At 47.1% G+C, this 19,805-nt stretch overlaps 1 protein-coding gene across 6 annotated transcripts in view; it reads left to right on the top strand.

Annotated features, from left to right (window-relative positions):
- Positions 1 to 15: 15 nt before the first annotated feature.
- The window catches only part of UBE4B (ubiquitination factor E4B), a 156,099-nt gene continuing 136,309 nt past the window's right edge, over positions 16 to 19,805 (top strand). For 2 of the 6 annotated variants that reach the window (XM_055261860.2, XM_055261857.2), the window contains exon 1: positions 107 to 859. In XM_055261860.2, coding sequence (XP_055117835.1) covers positions 836 to 859 — 24 coding nt within the window. In that variant the 5' untranslated portion in view covers positions 107 to 835. Of the gene's footprint in view, positions 860 to 19,805 lie in introns of all 6 variants that reach the window. The other 4 variants (XM_055261859.2, XM_055261858.2, XM_055261863.2 and 1 more) reach the window with 3 other exon arrangements.

Raw genomic sequence — 19,805 nt, 5'->3', positions numbered from 1 at the left:
GGGTGGGACGGAGGCGGGGAGAGGACGCAGGCGAGAGGAACTCGGCGACGCGGCGCCCGCGGCCTATTGGCTGCCACGTCCCGGCGCCAGAAGCCCCGCCTCCCTGACGGGGATCACGTGATCCCTTTCAAAGATGGCCGCCCTGTTGTTTTGATGAATAATACTTGGTGGGGCGAGGGGGAAAGAGTAGGGGTGGAGGGGTAGGAGGATTTACTCTTCCAGCCAGAGCTACGCGCATCCCATCCTCCCCCTCCCCCCTACCCGGGCTCCGGCGTGGAGGCGGGGCGTGGCCGGCCTGCTTTGGGAGGGGAGGGGCTTCCCTTACAGTGCTGGGCTCTGCCAGGACGGCTGTGGGGTCGCCTTACCTCGGGGTATCCACTCTGCAGTCGACCAGTTCCCGCCAGGGGCAAAGGGTAGGAAGGAGAGCAGGATCTGCTGTAGGAACGCAGCTACCGCGCCACTATCACGAAGACACAGCAGGCTCGTGGCACGAGACGAACTGGAGACCGCGCTGCCTAGCTGGGTAACCTGGGAAGCAGAGGGTAGTAAGTGGCGCCTTAAGATAACCCTGTAGCAGCAGCAGTGGCGGCCAAAGGAGGCTGCTCAGGGAACAAGCGACTGTAGTAGTCTCTGGGGCGACTGGAGTGACCGGAGCCAAGGCAGTTCAGTGCCTCTCGTGTTCTTATTTTTTAACCTCTGACTATGCAATTCTGAAACCTCCCCCATTCGGGGGACCAGACAGCCTGATAGACACCTTCCACTCTCCTTCCTCCCGCCGTGGTCTCGAGAACAGAAGGATCTCTCCTTAACGCCTTTCACCATTAAGAGGAAAGCGATGGAGGAGCTGAGCGCTGATGAGGTGAGGAGGTTGGGGGACACCTTGAGGGATTAGTTGGCAACTCGTTAGCGCTTTGGGCAGGGATGATATTGCGCCAGTGCTGTCTGGCCTTTGGGTTTGGAGAAGGAACGGAGATGATATTTTCCAAGAATAACGTGACTCCCCAATAGGGTCTCTGGTTTTATTCTCCTTTATTCTGTTGCCTTCTTTCTTCATTCTGAACTCCATTTGCTTCTCTCCGAGTGTCTTTTAGAGTCTGAACAAGAGGAGAGAGCATCTTGAGGTGTTTATTCTTTTCTGCAGGGTATGCAAACAAGAAGGGCTAGATTTACATCAAGTTAAAGTGTGTGTGTGTCTGTGTCTTCAGGAATTTAAAGAACAATTTTGGTTGGAATGAGAATGTATGGTGGGTGAATATTTTTAAAGAAAGCGTTTGAAATTCCAGATATGTGTGGTATTTCACTGTATAAGCTGATTAAACATATATTTTTGCTTGAGGAGTGGTTTACAGACAGATTCTTTGATATTTAACAAAATATGTATCTTCTCCACAGTTTAGAGAATTCGAGTTATATTCTAGTGACTTAATAGACCACTAATGACTTCTGGCATTCTTCTATTACATTCTATCTTTTCCTACTTCTTGAATCTTTCAAACTTGTGTTTTGCTGTAGCAGAGACTGAACAGGAAGCAAGTGGAAGCAAATGACTTTCTAAACTCTCTCCTGTTCTCATTTCTTAAAGGAGTTATACAGATCTACTTCTTGATATTTTAAAGATTGTTTAATAAGTTAGGTTGTTGTAAAAAAAAACAAAACAAAACCAAAAAGCAGTGGCAATTAGGGTACAAGGAATTTCCTATGATTCTACTGCCTTTTCTCTTCCTTTTTACAAATTGGGGGCTTCCCTTTCAGGACCCCTGCTGGCCATACTCTCTTTAGCCTACCTCCACATTTCTTCCACTGGTTCATCATATAAACTTCCCTACAGTATTAGGAAAGCAGTCATCCATCAGGTTGATTGTACTACAAGGCTTCCATGCTCCAGTTTTAGCTACAGAGTACTTACTGTGTTTACTTAGGGACTGAACTTCTCCAGGGATAGGACATGCAAGTGGTGTGTTAAGGATCAGGTAGGAAAGGAAGCAAATGATTTTGTGGATTGTGATTCTTGGATATTTGGTTTGGAAAATCAGGATTGCCCATTCTGCGTTACTGACTTTGTTTTTTTCAAATACATCAGAAATGTAATCTTAAGTGAAGAGAATATTACACAGTTCCTTTCATTCGGTAGGAAATATCAAGAGATCTCCTTAGAATCGCTTTGTTTTATGTAGGTTTTTTTTTTTTTTTTTTTTTTTTTGAGATGGAGTCTTGCTCTGTCGCCCAGGCTGGAGTGCAGTGGCGCAATCTCGGCTCACTGCAAGCTCCGCTTCCCGGGTTCACGCCATTCTCCTGCCTCAGCCTCTCCGAGTAGCTGGGACTACAGGCGCCCGCCACCACGCCCGGCTAATTTTTTTTTTTTTGTATTTTTAGTAGAGACGGGGTTTCACCGTGGTCTCGATCTCCTGACCTCGTGATCCGCCCGCCTCGGCCTCCCAAAGTGCTGGGATTACAAGCGTGAGCCACCGCGCCCGGCCTTTTTTTTTTTTTTGAGATGGAGTCTCGCACTGTCACCCAGGCTAGAGTGCAGTGGCGTGACCTCGGCTTACTGCAAGCTCCGCCTCCCGGTTTCACGCCTTTCTCCTGCCTTAGCCTCCCGAGTAGCTGGGACTACAGGCGCCCGCCACCACGCCCGGCTATTTTTTGTATTTTTAGTAGAGATGGGGTTTCACCATGTTGGCCAGGATGGTCTCCATCTCTTACCCTCGTGATCTACCCACCTCGGCCTCCCAAAGTGCTGGGATTACAGGCGTGAGCCACCGCGCCCGGCCTGTTTTATGTGGTTTTTAAAAGTTTCTCTACCTCCTCCGTTTTTCATTAACGTTAATTCTAGTGAGTAATTTCTCTTAAGGCAGAGATACTGTTTTTGTTTTTGTTTTTGTTTTTGTTTTTTTGAGGTGGAGTCTCGCTTTGTCGCCCAGGCTGGAGTGCAGCGGCAACGTGGGCTCACTACAAGCTCCGCCTCCCGGGTTTACGCCATTCTCCTGCTTCAGACTCCGGAGTAGCTGGGACTACAAGCGCCCGCCACCACTCCTGGCTAGTTTTTTGTATTTTTTTTGTATTTTTAGTAGAGACGGGGTTTCACTGTGTTAGCCAGGATGGTCTTGATGTCTTGACCTTGTGATCTGCCTGCCTCGGCCTCGCAAAGTGCTGGGATTACAGGCGTGAGCCACCGTGCCCGGCCAGGGAGAGTTTTTTAGTAGTCCTTTACTCCCAGAAATTACTTTTTTTTTTTTTTTTTGATGATCTGTTAAAAGTCCTTGGTTTAGAGGCTTTTGCATACTTGAGTTTTCACCAAAAAATTCTTTTCAAACCAGTGAGGCATTACAGACCAGTCAAGATATTGTATAATCTAAAATGTGTCTCTTCACTTTCCTCGGTCCTTGAGGAAGGTGGAACTTTTTTTGTGACCATATGAGGAACACATGTAACCTTTGTGGAAGAAATAGAAGAAACTTTTTTCAAGGTCAACAGAATATTAAAATAAATGAAAAAAATTAAATTCACTAATACAGGATCAATGTAAAATTATCTTCAACAAATTAGTTGTCCGGAACACAAAGGGCGGGTTCAGTAACTGTTAATTTTACTCTCAGCAGAACCTAGAACAAATAATATTTGTTTGTTTTTAATTTTTAAACTTTTTATTTTTTTTTTGTAGAGATGGGGATCTTGCCATGTTTCCCAGGATGGTCTCAAACTCCTGACCTCAAGCGATCCTCCCACTTCAGCCTCCCACAGTGGGAGCCAGACAAATAGTTTTTCGGGAGAAATATCTTTGAAGTTTTTTTTTTTTTAATTCAATTAAAAATTTTTGAGGTTAGGTAAGCAATTCTCATGAGACATTTCCAAAGCTTTTGCCTTCGTATTGTTACTCTGTAGTTGGAAACTTGTGTCAGAGATGGTAGGTGATATTGATTTGATTACAAAATAATACACTTATATTATTGAAACCTCAAGCTTATATTTCAGGGTTAAAACAGGCAAGGCAGTGATCTTTTAATTTAGGAAATTAGGTAAGGTAGAGTTTCATATTTTAACAAAATGAAAATGTATGATTATACAGTCCGTGAAAAAGGGTGGTGTAACCAGACTGGTAGCTTTAGGAACTTTTACATTATGTGCACTTTTTGGTCCCTCTCATAGATCACCTAGAATTCTTGTGCTTTTTAAATTTTTTTGTGAGACAGAGTTTTGCTCTTGTTGCCCAGGCTGGAGTGCAATGGTACGATCTTGGCTCATTGCAACCTCTGCCTCCCGGATTCAAGCCATTTTCCTGCCTCAGCCTCCGAAGTAGCTGGGATTACAGGCATGCGCCACCACGCCTGGCTAATTTTGTATTTCTAGTAGAGAAGGGGTTTCTCCATGTTGGTCAGGCTAGTCTTGAACTCCTGACCTCAGATGATCCGCCCGCCTCGTCCTCCCAAAGTGCTGGGATTACAGGCATGAGCCACCGTGCCCAGTAGTCTTGTGCTTTTAATTAGAGTACTTTAACTTCATTGTTCTTTGTTATTTATTTATTGTATTACAGTGAGTTCATTGCCCTATAGTTCACTGCCTATAGGTTCATTGCAGAACCATGACTAAGTTCGTTCTCTTCAGGAACCTATATTCCAAGGCATCATTATTTACATTATATTAATTCTATAACCTACTCGTGTTGTTTTTCGTATCTCAGGGTGGTGCTGTGAGTAGGTGGTGTGTTTATTTTTGAGACGGGATCTGGCTCTATCGCCCAGTCTGGAATGCAGTGGCACGATCTTGGCAACCTCTGCCTCCTGGGCTCAAGTGATCCTCCCACCTCAGCCTCCCAAGCTGGGACTACAGGCTCATGCCACCACACCCGGCTAATTTTTGTATTTTTTTCTAAGACAGGGTTTCACCATGTTGCCCAGGCTGGTCTCAAACTCCTGGGCTCAAGTGATCCACCCGCCTTGGCCTCCCAAAGTGCTGAGATTACAGGCGTGAGCCACCATGCCCAGCCAAGTAGGTGTTTTAAACTGTTTTTCAACAGTGGTAATGAGATTGCATAAGTGGTTTTTCTCTCCTTACTCTTCTTTATGACCTAGTTCATCTGCAAGATGGTTGGCTGGGATTCAGGGTGTGGTCAAGATTTTAGAAAGTGTTGGCCGGGCGCAGTGACCCACGCCTGTAATCCCAGCACTTTGGGAGGCCAAGGCGGGCGGATCACTTGAGTTCGGGAGTTCGAGACCAGCCTGTCCAACATGGAGAAACCCTATCTCTACTAAAAATACAAAATTAGCTGGGCGTGGTGGCACATGCCTGTAATCCCAGCTACTCGGGAGGCAGGAGAATTGCTTGAACCTGGGAGGCGGAGGTTGCAGTGGGCCGAGATCATGCCATTGCACTCCAGCCTGGGCAACAAGGGTGAAACTCCGTCTCAAAAAAAAAAAAAAGATTTTAGGAAGTGTTTTAAGTATTCCTTCCCAAATGCAGAATATGTGACCTTGGACTTTTTAGCAGTGTTCTGTAAGTGGAAGAAAATTGACATTAAACAACAGCCTTAGGAGCCTGTTCTGTGCCAGGCACTTGATAGCTCTGTCTCATTAGAGAAAACATTATAATCAAGCAGGTACTATTTTCCTAATTTTACAAGTTAGGAAACTGGGATTTAGGTTAAGTAACTTGTCCGTAGCGACCTGGCTTAGAAGTGATGGGGTTGGAATTCAAAGCCAGTGCTCTTGACTCGAAAGTCCTTTTTATTCTACCGCTCAACAACTGACATAAATTCACCACAGCTTCTGTATCAATATCCTATGTAACACTGACCCACTCTGTTTTGATATACATAGTTTTTCTGTAGAAGTGCTGTTTTGCATGAATGCATTCATGATGTGATCAGGGCTTTTGGTACTGGTCCTCCCACTCCCAATTTTTTTTTTTTTAAATGCTTGTCGCGTTAAAAATCTGGGAGTTGGGGCCAGGCGCAGTGGCTCACGCCTGTAATCCAGCACTTTGAGAGGCCGAGGTGGGCAGATCATGAGGTCAGGAGATCGAGACTATCTTGGCTAACACGGTGAAACTCCGTCTCTACTAAAAATACAAAAATTTGCTGGGTGTGATGGTGTGCACCTGTAATCCCAGCTACTCGGGAGGCTGAAGTAGGAGAATTGCTTAAACTTAGGAGGCAGAGGTTGCAGTGAGCCGATATTGCGCCGCTGCACTCCAGCCTGGGAGGCAGAGCAAGACTCCATCAAAAAAAAAAAAAAAAAAAAAAACAAACACACACACACACACGCACAGAAAAACAAACAAAAAAGAAATTATAATTAAATTCGAGTAGAGGAGATAGCTAGGAATCCAACAGTTATAGAATAGTGCCAGGTGCTATGGTGGAGGTATGCACAACTCACTTAAGAAACATGAGAAGGGGCCCCTGGAGGGGCAGGGTCTTAGTGAAGACTTTCAAGAAAAAGTGATACTTATGCTGAGTAGCAGTTGCCCTGGGAACTGGCTCAAAATTGGGGAGCTCAAGAAACAGCACCAAGTAGTGTGACTGGAGAGGTGGGTTTTACCTCGGGTGTGTGGCAGGTACCTGATCTTGGAGGGCTGTCAGAAACATTTAGGAGTTTGAACTTTCTTTTTGTTGTTGTTTTTTGGGACAGAATCTTGCTCTGTTGCCCAGGCTGGAGTGAAGTGGCATGATCTTGGCTCACTGCAGCCTCTGCTTCCCGGGTTCAAGTGATTCTTCTGCCTCAGCCTCCCAAGTAGCTGGGATTACAGGTGCATGCCACCATGCCCTGCTGATTTTTTTTTTGTATTTTTAGTGAAGATGGGGTTTTACCATGTTGACTAGGCTGATTTTAAACTCCTGACCTCAAGTGATCCACCTGCCTCTGCCTGCCAAAGTGCTGGGATTACAGGCATGAGCCACTGCGCGCAGCTGAGTTTGAACTTTCTCTGTAAAATGCCTTTAGGGATTTTAAGAGATTAGAAAGATGGGTGGCAAGGTAGTAAAGGGTAGTTTGGGAGAAGGTGACTGCAGACTGCAAGACATATTAGGAGGCCCTTGTTGCTCTATAGGAGCGAGGCAGTGGAGTCCAAGGGAACTAAGGCATTGCATGTGGGAATGGAGGGGAGCAGACAGACACCAAAAATACCAAGGACTGTGGTTAACCCAGTTTTGATGATCAGTTAGTTGTGAAGGAGGGGAGGGGAGGAGAGATGGAGAAATGACACCTTGGTTTCCAGCTATGGAGAAGGATAGATAGGGGTTGAATAAGGAATTCCAGAGAAGCAGCAGATTTTGGAGAAAGCACATTTCTTTTTTTTTTTTCTTCTTTTGAGACAGGGTCTCCCTCTGTCGCCCAGGCTGGAGTGCAGTGGCGCAACCTCAGCTCACTGCAACCTCTGCCTCCCGGGTTCAAGTGATTCTCCTGCCTCAGCCTTCCAAGTAGCTGCCAGCCATGCCCAGCTAATTTTTGTATTTTTAGTAGAGACGGTGTTTCACCATATTGGCCAGGCTGGTCTCGAACTCCTGACCTCAGTGATCTGCCTGCCATGGTCTCCCAAAGTGCTGGGATTACAGGTGTGAGCTACTGCACCAGGCTCCAGCTAATTTTTTTTTTTTTTTTTTGAGACAGTCTTGCTGTCGCCCAGGCTGGAGTGCAGTGGCGCGATCTCGGCTCACTGCAGGCTCTGCCCCCCACGGTTCACGCCATTCTCCTGCCTCAGCCTCCCGAGTAGCTGGGACTACAGGCGCCCGCCACCTCGCCCGGCTAATTTTTTTGTATTTTTAGTAGAGATGAGGTTTCACTGTGTTAGCCAGGATGGTCTGGATCTCCTGACCTTGTGATCCGCCCACCTCGGCCTCCCAAAGTGCTGGGATTACAGGCGTGAGCCACCGCGCCCAGCCGGCTCCGGCTAATTTTTGTATATTTTGTAGAGACAGGGTCTTGCCATGTTGCCCAGGCTGGTCTCAAACTCCTGGGCTCAAGTGATCTGCCCACCTCAGCCTCCCAAAGTGCTGGGATTACAAGTTTAGTTTTGGACCACCAAAAAGATGAGTCCGCGTGTAGACCCAACTCTGGCCTTGCTGCTCTAACATCCCCACTTTTTTGTTGTTGTTGTTGTTTTTTGAGATGAAGTTTCGCTCATGTTGCCCAGGCTGGAGTGCAATGGTGCGATCTTAGCTCCCTGCAACCTCTGCCTCCCAGGTTGAAGTGACTCTCCTGCCTCAGCCTCTGGAGTAGCTGGGATTACAGGCGCCCGCCACTATGCCCGGCTAATTTTTTTGTGTTTTTAGTAGAGATGGGGTTTATCCATGTTGGCTTGGCCAGTCTCAAACTCTTAACCTTAGGTGATCCGCCCGCCTCGGCCTCCCAAAGTGCTGGGATTACCGGCATGAGCCACTGCACTCAGCCTGACATCCCCACTTCTTTGACCATTTCTTCCCTTGTAACAGGCATGAGGACCTGGGGTCCCTTTTTTCCTCAGTAGATAGTTGCTACTGCTCACTTTATAACCAGGGCTCTTTCTCAAGCCTGGGAGGACAGTGGGATGTAGCCTGCCAGGCCCTTTCCTCTCCTTTTGTTCCTTGTAGACAAGAGACAGATAATGATAATAAGGATGTTAGCTCTTGATATGTGCTACACACTTAACTTGCTTCACAAAGTTGGCATTCTTTTTTTTTTTTTTTTTTTCTTTTTTTGAGACGGAGTCTTGCTCTGTCGCCCAGGCTGGAGTGCAGTGGCGCAATCTCGGCTCACTGCAAGCTCCGCCTCCCGGGTTCGCGCCATTCTCCTGCCTCAGCCTCTCCGAGTAGCTGGGACTACAGGCGCCCGCCACCACGCCCGGCTAATTTTTTGTATTTTTAGTAGAGACGGGGTTTCACCATGGTCTCGATCTCCTGCCCTCGTGATCCGCCCGCCTCGGCCTCCCAGAGTGCTGGGATTACAAGCGTGAGCCACCGCGCCCGGCTTTTTTTTTTTTTTTTTTGAGACGGAGTCTCGCTCAGTCGCCCAGGCTGGAGTGCAGTGGTGCGATCTCAGCTCACTGCAAGCTCCGCCTCCCGGGTTCATGCCATTCTCCTGCCTCAGCCTCCCGAGTAGCTGGGACTACAGGTGCCCGCCACTATGCCCGGCTAATTTTTTTTGTATTTTTAGTAGAGACAGGGTTTCACCGTGTTAGCCAGGATGGTCTCGATCTCCTGACCTTGTGATCCGCCTGCCTCGGCCTTCCAAAGTGCTGGGATTACAGGCGTGAGCCACCATGCCCGGCCGAGGTTGGCATTCTTTTTTTCTTTTTTTTCTTTTTTTTTTAATTGTGTTTTTTTTTATTATTGAGGTTGGCATTCTTATCCCCTGTTTTACAGATAAGAAAATGGAGGCTAATAGAAATTGATTTATTGGAAGGCACACAACTAGTAAGTGGTAGAACCTGGATTCTAATCCAGAGTCTAACTCCAGAGTTTTCTATTGCTTTACTGCCTCTAAAACAAAATTAACCTCAGCCAACTGTAACCTTTTTGGCATTCTTTTTTTTTTTTTTTTTGAGATGGAGTTTCGCTTTCGTCACTCAGGCTTGAGTGCAATGGCGTGATCTCGGCTCACTGCAACCTCCACCTCCTGGGTTCAAGCGATTCTCCTGCCTCAGCCTCCCAAGTAGCTGGGAGTACAGGCTCCCGCTAGCATGCCCAGCTAATTTTTGTATTTTTAGTAGAGATGAGGTTTCTCCACGTTGGCCAGGCTGGTCTCAAACTTCTGACCTCAGGTGATCTCCCCTGCCTCGGCCTTCCAAAGTGCTGGGATTACAGGCGTGAGCCACTGTGCCCGGCCACATTTATAGCATCCTTACTGTCCCTTCTGAGATAGGAAGTAGAAGCCCCAGTGGACTTTCTTTTGTTTTTGTTTTTTTTTTTTTTTAAGACGGAGTCACGCTCTGTCCCCATGCTGGAGTGCAGTGGCACGATCTCTGCTCACTACAACCTCTGCCTCCTGAGTTCGAGTGATTCTTCTGCCTCAGCCTCCCGAGTAGCTGGGGTTACAGGCACATGCCACTACTGCCGGGCTAATTTTTGTATTTTTAGTAGAGGGGTTTCACCATGTTGGCCAGGCTGGTCTCGAACTCCTGACCTCAAATGATCCACCCACCTCAGCCTCCCAAAGTTGTGGGATTACAGGCATGATGCTGGAGTGCAGTGGCGCCATCTCGGCTCACTACAACCTCTGACCCCCGAGTTCAAGCGATTCTCCTGTGTCAGCCCCTCGAGCATCTGGGATTACAGGCGCCCGCCGCCAGGCCCAGCCCTCCAGTGGACTTTCATTCCCCATTTGTTATTGCTGAGAGTGGAGCTGATCAAATAGCCCCAAGCTCTTGTAGGGAAAGAAGGCAGAAAGACTTCTCTGTACAAAGTGCATTTTCTCACATGGCATTTGTAGTATCTAGTGGAAATGTCTTCCTGTAAACAGTTCATTCAACAGCGCTTACAATTTACTAGCTGCATCCCTGATAACAGACAAACGCTGCTGTATGGAGCTTCATCCTAGTGGGAGGAGATGGATAAAAAACAGACATGGCCGGGCGCGGTGGCTCACGCCTGTAATCCCAGCACTTTTGGAGGCCGAGGTGGGCGGATCACGAGGTCAGGGGATCGAGACGGTCCTGGCTAACACGGTGAAACCCCGTCTCTACTAAAAATACAAAAAATTAGCCGGGCATGGTTGCAGGCGCCTGTAGTCCCAGCTACTCGGGAGGCTGAGGCAGGAGAATGGCCTGACCCCGGGAAGCGGAGCTTGCAGTGAGCCGAGATTGCGCCACTGCACTCCAGCCTGGGCGACAGAGCAAGACTCCATCTCAAAAAAAAAAAAAACAAAAAACAAAACACGGACATGGCCGGCGCGGTGGCTCACGCCTGTAATCCCAACACTTTGGGATGCTGAGGCGGGTGGATCACGAGGTCAGGAGTTCGAGACCAGCCTGACCAGCATGGTGAAACCCTGTCTCTACTAAAAATACAAAAATTAGCCGGGCGTGGTGGTGCACGCCTGTAATCCTAGCAACTCAGGAGGCTGAGGCAGGAGAATAGCTTGGACCCAGGATGCAGGGGTTACAGTGAGCCGAGATTATACCACTGCACTCTAGCCTGGGTGACAGAGCGAGACTGTGTCTCAAAAACAAACAAACAAACAAACATGTTCACATAAGGTGTCATTTAATGAGAAGTGCTGTGAAGAGAAATACTTAGGGATGGAGTATTGTTACAGAGTATTTCTGTGGCCTAAAGGTACAGAGAACGATCAGATATGTGTAACGTGTGCACTTTTAGGAGGTGGTCTTGAGAAGAATTTCAGGGATGGCTGGGAGCTTACTAGGGGAAGAATGTTCCCAGGTAAAGGGAACAGCAGGTTCAGAAGGCCTTGAGGTAAACGCATTCTTGAGCTGTTCCAGGAATAGCAAGGAGGCCAACCATGGTTAGAGCCTGCTATGCAAGGGGCACAGTGGCAGGAAGTAAAGTCATTCATTTTTTTTTTTTTTTTAATTTTTTTGAGACAGAGTCTTACTCTGTCACTCAGGCTGGACTGCAGTGGCTCAATGTCAGCTCACTGCAACCTCCGCCTCCCAGGTTCAAGCAATTCTCCTGTTTCAGTCTCCCAAGTAGCTGGGATTACAGGCATGCACCACCATGCCCGGCTAATTTTGTATTCTTAGCACAATTGGAGTTTTACCATGTTGACCAGGCTGGTCTTGAACTCCTGACATCAGGTGATCCACCGGCCTCGGCCTCCCAAAGTGCAGGGATTACAGGTGTGAGCCACCGTGCCTGGCCAACTTTCAGTAAAAACTTACTGAGTTCTCATAACTGTTTTTCAGTCATTTCTGAGATGTACTCTCCTCCTCCTTGTTTTCATCACATTTTAGTATCTTTGAAATTGAGATGCTTCTTTTTTTTTTTTTTTGTAATGGAGTCTCACTCTTGTCACCCAGGCTGGAGTGCAGTGGCGAGATCTTGGCTCACTGCAAGCTCCGTCACCTGGGTTCACGCCATTTTCCTGCCTCAGCCTCCCGAGTAGCTGGGACTACAGGTGCCTACCACCACGCCTGGCTAATTTTTTTTGTATTTTTAGTAGAGACGAGGTTTCACCGTGTTAGCCAGGATGATCTTGATCTCCTGACCTCATGATCTGCCCACCTCGGCCTCCCAAAGTGCTGGGATTACAGGCGTGATCCAACGCCCCCGGCCAAGATGCTTCTTATAAATAGATGGTGTAATCACTGTTGGCCAGGTGGCAGTTGTGACATAGTTGTCATTTCCTGTTTAGGTGTGAACCTGGTTATACCTGTTCATGTAATCACCCCTTCAGTTGAGTGCTACAATGTTAAATTTAGTTGCCATTTTAAATGCCTTCCAAAAAATTACACTTAGATTCAGCAATAAAAGCAAGTGTTACTTTCTATGCAGAGAGGAATGGAAACAGGAGGTGGGGTGTCTATTTGCTGTCTCTAAAGAAAATGTTTGTTTTTGGGGGAGTGACCACAATTCCATGTTTCTTTTTTTTTTTTTTTTTTTTGAGACAGAGTCTTGCTCTGTTACTCAGGCTGGAGTGCAGTGGCAGGATCTCGGCTCACTGCAACCTCCACCTCCCAGGTTCAAGCGATTCTCCTGTCTCAGCCTCCCGAGTAGCTGGGAGTATAAGTGTATAGGTGCGTGCCACCATGCCCGGCTAATTTTTGTATTTTTAGCAGAGACGGGGTTTTACTCTTGTTGGCCAGGCTGATCTTCTACTCCTTACCTCAAGTGATCTGCTTGCCTTGGCCTCCCAAAGTGCTAGGATTACAGGTGTGAGCCACCGCGCCTGGCCCAATTCCATATTTAATTGCCAAACACCACCAAGTGAATTAGGGCAGCGGTCCCCAACCTTTTTGGCACCAGGGACTGGTTTCGTGAAGGACAGTTTTTCCATGGGCGGTGGTGTGGGGAGGGGAAGGGATGGTTTTGAGATGATTCAAGCACATTACATTTGTTGTGCTCCTTCCTTCCTTTCCCTCCCTCCCTTCCCGCCTCCCTCCCTTCCCTCCCTCCCTCCCTCCTTTCCCTCCCTCCCTCCCTCCCTCCCTCCCTCTGCCGCCTGCCCATCTCGCTCTGTCACCCAGGCCTAGAGTACAGTGGCGTGGCTTCAGCTCACTGTAACTCCACTGCCTGGGCTCAAGCGATCCTCCCACCTCAGCCTCCTGAGTACTTGGGACCATAGGCACACGCCATCATGCCCGGCTAATTTTTTGTATTTTTGATAGAGACAGAGTTTTACTATGTTGGCCAGGCTGTTCTTGAACTCCTGAGCTCAAGCAGTCCACCCACCTCAGCCTCCCAAAGTGCTGGGATTACAGGCATGAGATACCATGCCTGGCCTGTGCCCTTTATTTCTATTATTATTATATTGTAATGTAGAATGAAATAATTATACAACCCACCATAATGTAGAATCAGTGGGAGCCCTGACCTTGTTTTCCTGTAAATAGACCATCCATCTAGGGGTGATGGGAGAAAGTGACAGATCGTTAGGCATTAGATTCTCATAAGGAGGGTGCAACGTAGATCCCTCGCGTGCAGAGCTCAATGTAGGGGTCATGCTCCCATTGGAATCTAATGCCACTGCTGATCTTGCGGGAGGCGGAGCTCAGGTAGTAATGCGAATGATGGGGAGTGGCTGTAAATACAGATGGAGCTTCACTCCGTCACTCGCGTGCTTGCTTGGTACTGGTCTGTGGCCCAGGGGTTGGGGACCCCCACATTAGGGAGCTTCAGAGAGGCAGAAATCCATAAGTGTGTGAAGCCATGTCACATTTTGTAACTGAACATACAGTTAGGAGGATTGCATTTCACACTCAGGCAATGCAACCTTAGGTCAGAGACACTCCCACATTCCTCAGAGAGAAATTTCAAAGCTATGAGAGCCTGGTGTAACTGATGACAACTGTGTCCTTGTCTGTTGTTCAGGCATTTTGTTGTGGTTTAATGTGCCATATTTTGTTTTTCTTGGTGGTGAAAAATAATGGTACAGTTTATAATCTGACATATTTGATGAAATATGGTCTATGTCCAGCATTGTTCTAGACCATGAGGATACACCCATGGACAAAACAGACAGAAATCTCTGCCTCCTGGGCATTCTGGCTGCTGTGAAGAGAATAAATAAGGAGGAAAGAGCAAAAGCAGAGAGAAAGGCGGCCATCGAAGGAGTCCCAGTGAGAGATGATGTGGGGCCACCAACTGGGGTTAGTGGTTGAGAGGGGGAGAAAGGGTCAAACACTAGATGGTCAGATACATTTTGTGGGTAGAGTCAATAGGATTGGGTAGTGGGTTGCATGTGGGGTATGAAAGAGTGGAGCCGAAGGTGCCGGGATGAGTTGGTTTATCATCGAGTTGATTGTTGTAACAGAGAGACATGAAGTGGCAGCTGCTTAAGCCAGATAGATGTTTATTTCTCTCTAAATAGAAGTCTGGGTAGGAGGCCGGGGCTGGTATGGCAGCTCTGTGCTCATTAGGAGCCCAGGTGCCTTCTGTCTTGTACCTACTTTCCTACCATATGGCTTCCATCTTTTGGCCGTTGTATGTCTGCATTCTGGCCAGAGAGGGGAGGGGAGGTCATGTGCCCCTTCATGGCACAGCTTGAAAGTTGCACAGATCACTCCTGTTTACCTCTCACTGGCTGGAACCCAAGTCACATGGCCACAGCTACTTGCTGGGAAGGCTGAAAAATACAGTTTTTCTTGGGCAGCCATGTGTTCAGCTATACGTTCTCTCACATCAGAAGGGGAGAATGGTCTATGCCTTTCTTTCCAAACCCTTCTCCCAAGAGAGACAACCCTGGATCAACTTCAGAGTCCAGAATCCCTGGGTGATGTCCATTCCAGGAATCTTTAGTTTGAAACAAAGTTATCAGGGGCTCTGCTGTCCCCCATACAGTGGTGGAGAGGTTAGGATAATGGAAGTAGAAACTCCTATTTGGAAAAGGGAAGAATGGGTAGTAATACCCTGTGCTGGTCCATAGCCATTGTCAACTCCTGCCAGGCTGAGCTGTGAGCGCTTCCTGCCCGGGCCGTACTGTGAGGTTCTGACCTCGCCTTCCTGGCAACCTTGCTTCTGGTCTCTTGGAGGAGCTCCCTGGTGCCTGGCCCTCTGTAGCCTCTGACTTTATTCTCTGGAGAGTTTTTCTGTGTTTCTTTTCCTCTGGGGTCAGGTCTGAAGTGGACATTGGTGGCTATCCTCTTTGTAGGGCTAAACAGTTTCTCCAGCTTGCTTCCTGTTGGATATTGAAGGAGTAGGCTTTTTCAACCCTACTTAGCCCCAAATTACCAGACTCTGAAAACTTTGATTGTAGACCGCGGGCATTCCTTAGGCAGATCTATATTCCCTTTCATCTTTGCATGTGAATCTGCAAGCTTTGGCTTGAGTCTGTTTCATGCTTGCGGGACTTCTTAGCCAGTAAGCACCAAATTTTGTATTGTTCGACCAGTTCCCCTAGAATTACAGGCCATGTTGGCATGCAGGCTGTTTCCTAAGATTTCACGGGTTTTGCCAAATGTTTTATTGTGACCTACGAGGGTTACCATTCTTCCATCCTACAATATCTGTGCCCAGGCTGACCCCTAAGCCAGTGTTACATATTTGTATTCTGTTAAGGTTGATTACTTCCAGCTTCCAAATTCTGTGTATTAGTTAGGATATTGATTTGACTGCTGTGGCAGAGGTCAGAAATAATAATGGCTTGAACAAGATAGAAGTTGATTGTTTTCTATTTCAAGTGAAAATCTGGGTAGGTGGTTGAGAGCTGGCTTAGTAACTCCATGCCTGCTAGGGGGCCAGACTCATGCTGTTTTGTACACTGTCATCCTCTAGCTTATAGGGCAGGAGGGCTGCTCCAGCTTCTTTGAGGAAATCTGCATCCCAGTCCTTAGGAAGGGACTCAAGTGGGAGGAGAGGGCATCTTCTATCCCGTAAGAGCATGGTCAGAAAGCTTCATATATCATTTTTTTTTTCTTTTGAGATGGAATCTTGCTCTGTTGCCCAGGCTGGAGTGCAGTGGTGCGATCTTGGCTCACTGCAAGCTCCGCCTCCTGGGTTCACACCATTCTCCTGCCTCAGCCTCCTGAGTAGCTGGGACTACAGGTCCCCGCCACCATGCCCGGCTAATTTTTTGTATTTTTAGTAGAGATGGGGTTTCACTGTGTTAGCCAGGATGGTCTCAATCTCCTGGCCTCGTGATCCACCTACCTCGGCCTCCCAGAGCACTGGGATTACAGGCATGAGCCACTGTGCTCAGCCCATATGTCATTACTTATATCTCCTTGGCTAGAGCTTAGTCTCCTGGCCGCACTCAAATGCAAACATGTCTGAATGCATTTTATTTTATTTATTTTACTTTTTTAGAGACAAGGTCTTTTTTGTCACCCAGGCTAGAGTACAGTGCAGCCTCTAACTCCTGGGCTTAAGTGATCCTCCTGCCTTAGTCTCCTGAGTAACTGTGAGGTATGTGCCACAGTACCCAGCTAATTTTTAAATTTTTATTAGAGATGAGGGTCTCACTATGTTGCCCAGGCTGGTCTTGAACTCCTGACTTCAAACAATCCTCCTTCCTCGGCTTCCCAAGGCCCTGGGATTACAGGCATGGGCCATTGCATCCGGCCTGAATGCATTTTGGGAGGCAACTAGCTTTTCTATCACAGGGATACCAGGAATTTTGGCTTAAGCAGCTCAAAAAATGGAGTTGTCATTTACTGAGATGGGGAAAATTGAAAGAGAAGATTGGGAGGGAGACGCTGTCATCTGGTTTGAACATATTATGAATATGCTGCCTGTTCTTTATCCATGTGGAGATGTGAAGTAGGTTGTATAAGAGTTTGCAGTTCTTGGGGGGAGGTTGGGGTTAGGGATACTAATCTGGAAGTTGTCATTGTATTTAAAATCATGAGAATGGACAGATTTTACCTAGAGAGTGAGCATAAATGCGGAAGAGAAGAGGACTGAGCCTCCATCCATTCCAGCAATTAAAGGTTGGGAGATCAGGAGGCCTCAGAAAAGGAGACTGATAAGAAACAGCCACTGAGGTTGGAGGACAGTCTAGAGAGCATGGAATCCGGTGTCCAGGGGAAGAAAGTATTTCATGATGTGGGGAAATGCTCAACTGTGTCTAATGTTGATAAAATTAGAGGAGGACCAAGACTTGAGTATGGGATTTGGCGACATGGAGGCCCTTGGTTATCTTGACAAGACTGATTTCATTGCTGACTGGAGCAAGTTCAAGAGAGAATGGGAGGAGAGGGGAGGGAGCTCAGGAGTGAGGCGTAGGCTCCAGGGGTGCACTGGGAAGCCGTCTGTAGTTGGCGGAAGTCATGGGTTTTAGAAGTGACAAGAAAACATGTGGTGAGCATATCTTTTTCTGTTTTAACTTTTCCCATTCTCTGCTATAATCACTACTTTCTTTATTCATTCAACACTCTGCTTCTCTCTCTTTCCCCAAGGGAGGAAGTAAAGACATAGAGATATATTTGTATATCATTCTTAGCATGAGGTTTTGGGCCTGAAGAGTTCCAAATAATAAATTCTGAGACATAATATGGGGAACATTGGATCATATTATAGTTTTTAGAGCTTAAAAAAGTAGTTGAGTGGCAAATATTTAAGGGTAGGAGACTTGAATATTATTTAATTTGTTTGCTTAATTTCAACAAATATTTTGGGGCTTTGTGCCAGCTACTAAGGGTTGACTATGTGGAGATGCTGCTTGAATATGACGAAGACCTGGTCTTTACCTTCAGTGACCTCAGGCTCCAGCTGGGGACACAGGAACACAGCCAGCTAGACTTCAAGTGCTAAATAGACATTTCAGTAAAGGGGGTACAGTCGATGGGGCAGTTAATTCTGATGGGGAATGTAGGGAGGGGACTGGGAAGATTTGAATTAGTCTTTAAAGATGATTAGGATTTTGACATTTAGAACACTGTAGCCAGACGCAGTGATGCATGCCTGCAATCCCTGCTACTTGGGAGGCCAAGGCAGGAAGATCACTTGAGCCCAGGAGTTCAAGGGCAGCCTGGGCAATATCATAAGACCTTTTCTCTAAAAAAAAAAAAAAATTTTTTTTTAAATTAAAAAACAGTGTTGGCTGGGCCTAGTGGCTCATGCCTGTAACCCCAGCAATTTGGGAGGCCAAGTTGGGCAGATCACTTGGGTCCAGGAGTTTGAGACCAACTTGGGCAACATAGGGAGACCCCATGTGTCCAAAAAAAAAATACAAAAATTAGCCAGGTGTGGTGGCATGGTGGCATGCACCTGTGGTCCCAGCTACTCGGGAGGCTGAGGTGGGAGAATCGCTTGAGTCTGGCAGGTCCAGGGTGTGGTGAGCTGTGATCCGTGTCACTGCACCCCAGTCTGGGTGAGAGAGCAAAAGACCCTGTCTCAAAAAAAAAAAAAAAAAAAAGTTAGAAAAACAAGTCTGTGGTGAAGAGAAATGTTTCTTTTTTTTTTTTTTTTTTTTTGAGACGGAGTCTCGCTCTGTCGCCCAGGCTGGAGTGCAGTGGCACGATCTCGGCTCACTGCAAGCTCCGCCTCCCGGGTTCACGCCATTCTCCTGCCTCAGCCTCTCCGAGTAGCTGGGACTACAGGCGCCCGCCACCACGCCCGGCTAATTTTTTGTATTTTTAGTAGAGACAGGGTTTCACCGTGGTCTCGATCTCCTGACCTCGTGATCCGCCTGCCTCGGCCTCCCAAAGTGCTGGGATTACAAGCGTGAGCCACCGCGCCCGGCCGAGAAATGTTTCATTTACTTCTTACCCTGGGCAAACTCTGTTACATTCATTCTTTTGAAATTGATGATAGAAATATGAGAACATTGGAAAAAAACTGAAGATGGCAAATATGGGATATTGGTAGCTGCTTGCTGATCTGAAAGGCTGTTTTTTTTTTTTTTTTTTTGAGACAGAGTCTGTCACCCATGCTGGGTTGCAGTGGCGCTCTTGGCTCACTGCAACCTCCACTTCTGGGGTTCAAGCAATTCTCCTGCCTCAGCCTCCCGAGTAGCTGGGATTACAAGCATGCACCACCATACTTGGCTAATTTTCGTATGTTTAGTAGAGACAAGGTTTTGCCATGTTGGTCAGGCTGGTCTTGAACTCCGTACCTCAGGTGATTGGCCTGTCTTGGCCTCCCAAAGTGTTGGGATTACAGGCATGAGCCACTGTGCCTGGCCTGATGTGAAAGGTTTTGAGATATATCAGGCGTAGCCAAATGTGTGACCCCAAGCTCTCCAAAACCACTAAGGGTCTGTAGCAGCTGAAGGAGTAGGTGATAGGGAGAAGTTGGAGGAACAGGAAAGGGGTTTCATTAAAATCACTTCTCTCCTAACATTAACCACACTGCATTGAATTATTTATTCACTTGGTGTAGCTCCTACTGGGATATAAACTCCTGGCTATTCTTGTTTACTGCTTTTTATCCAAGTCCTAGCACAGGGCTTGGCACAGAGTGGCTCAAAACAAATACTTGTTCAATGCGTGAATGAATACAGTGATACAACATGTCTTTTCAGGACTCCTATTCTTTTTTTTTTTTTTTTTTTTTTTTTTTTTAATAGAGATGGAGTTTCACTATGTTGCCCAGGCTGGTTTCCAACTCCTGGCCTCAAGCCATCTTCCCTCCTCGGCCTCCCAAAGTGTTGAGATTATAGGTGTGAGCCACCACAACCAGCCTGCCTCCCAATTCTTGTGTTGCAATAGTTTATTTGTTTGCTTCATTAAGTTGTGTTAATTAGGTTAAGGTAGGCACTTGATGAAAAAAGCCTTATTAT

Source organism: Symphalangus syndactylus, chromosome 22, assembly GCF_028878055.3.
Source record: "Symphalangus syndactylus isolate Jambi chromosome 22, NHGRI_mSymSyn1-v2.1_pri, whole genome shotgun sequence".
Taxonomy (NCBI): Eukaryota; Metazoa; Chordata; class Mammalia; order Primates; family Hylobatidae; genus Symphalangus; species Symphalangus syndactylus.
This window is presented reverse-complemented; position numbering and strand designations above follow the sequence as displayed.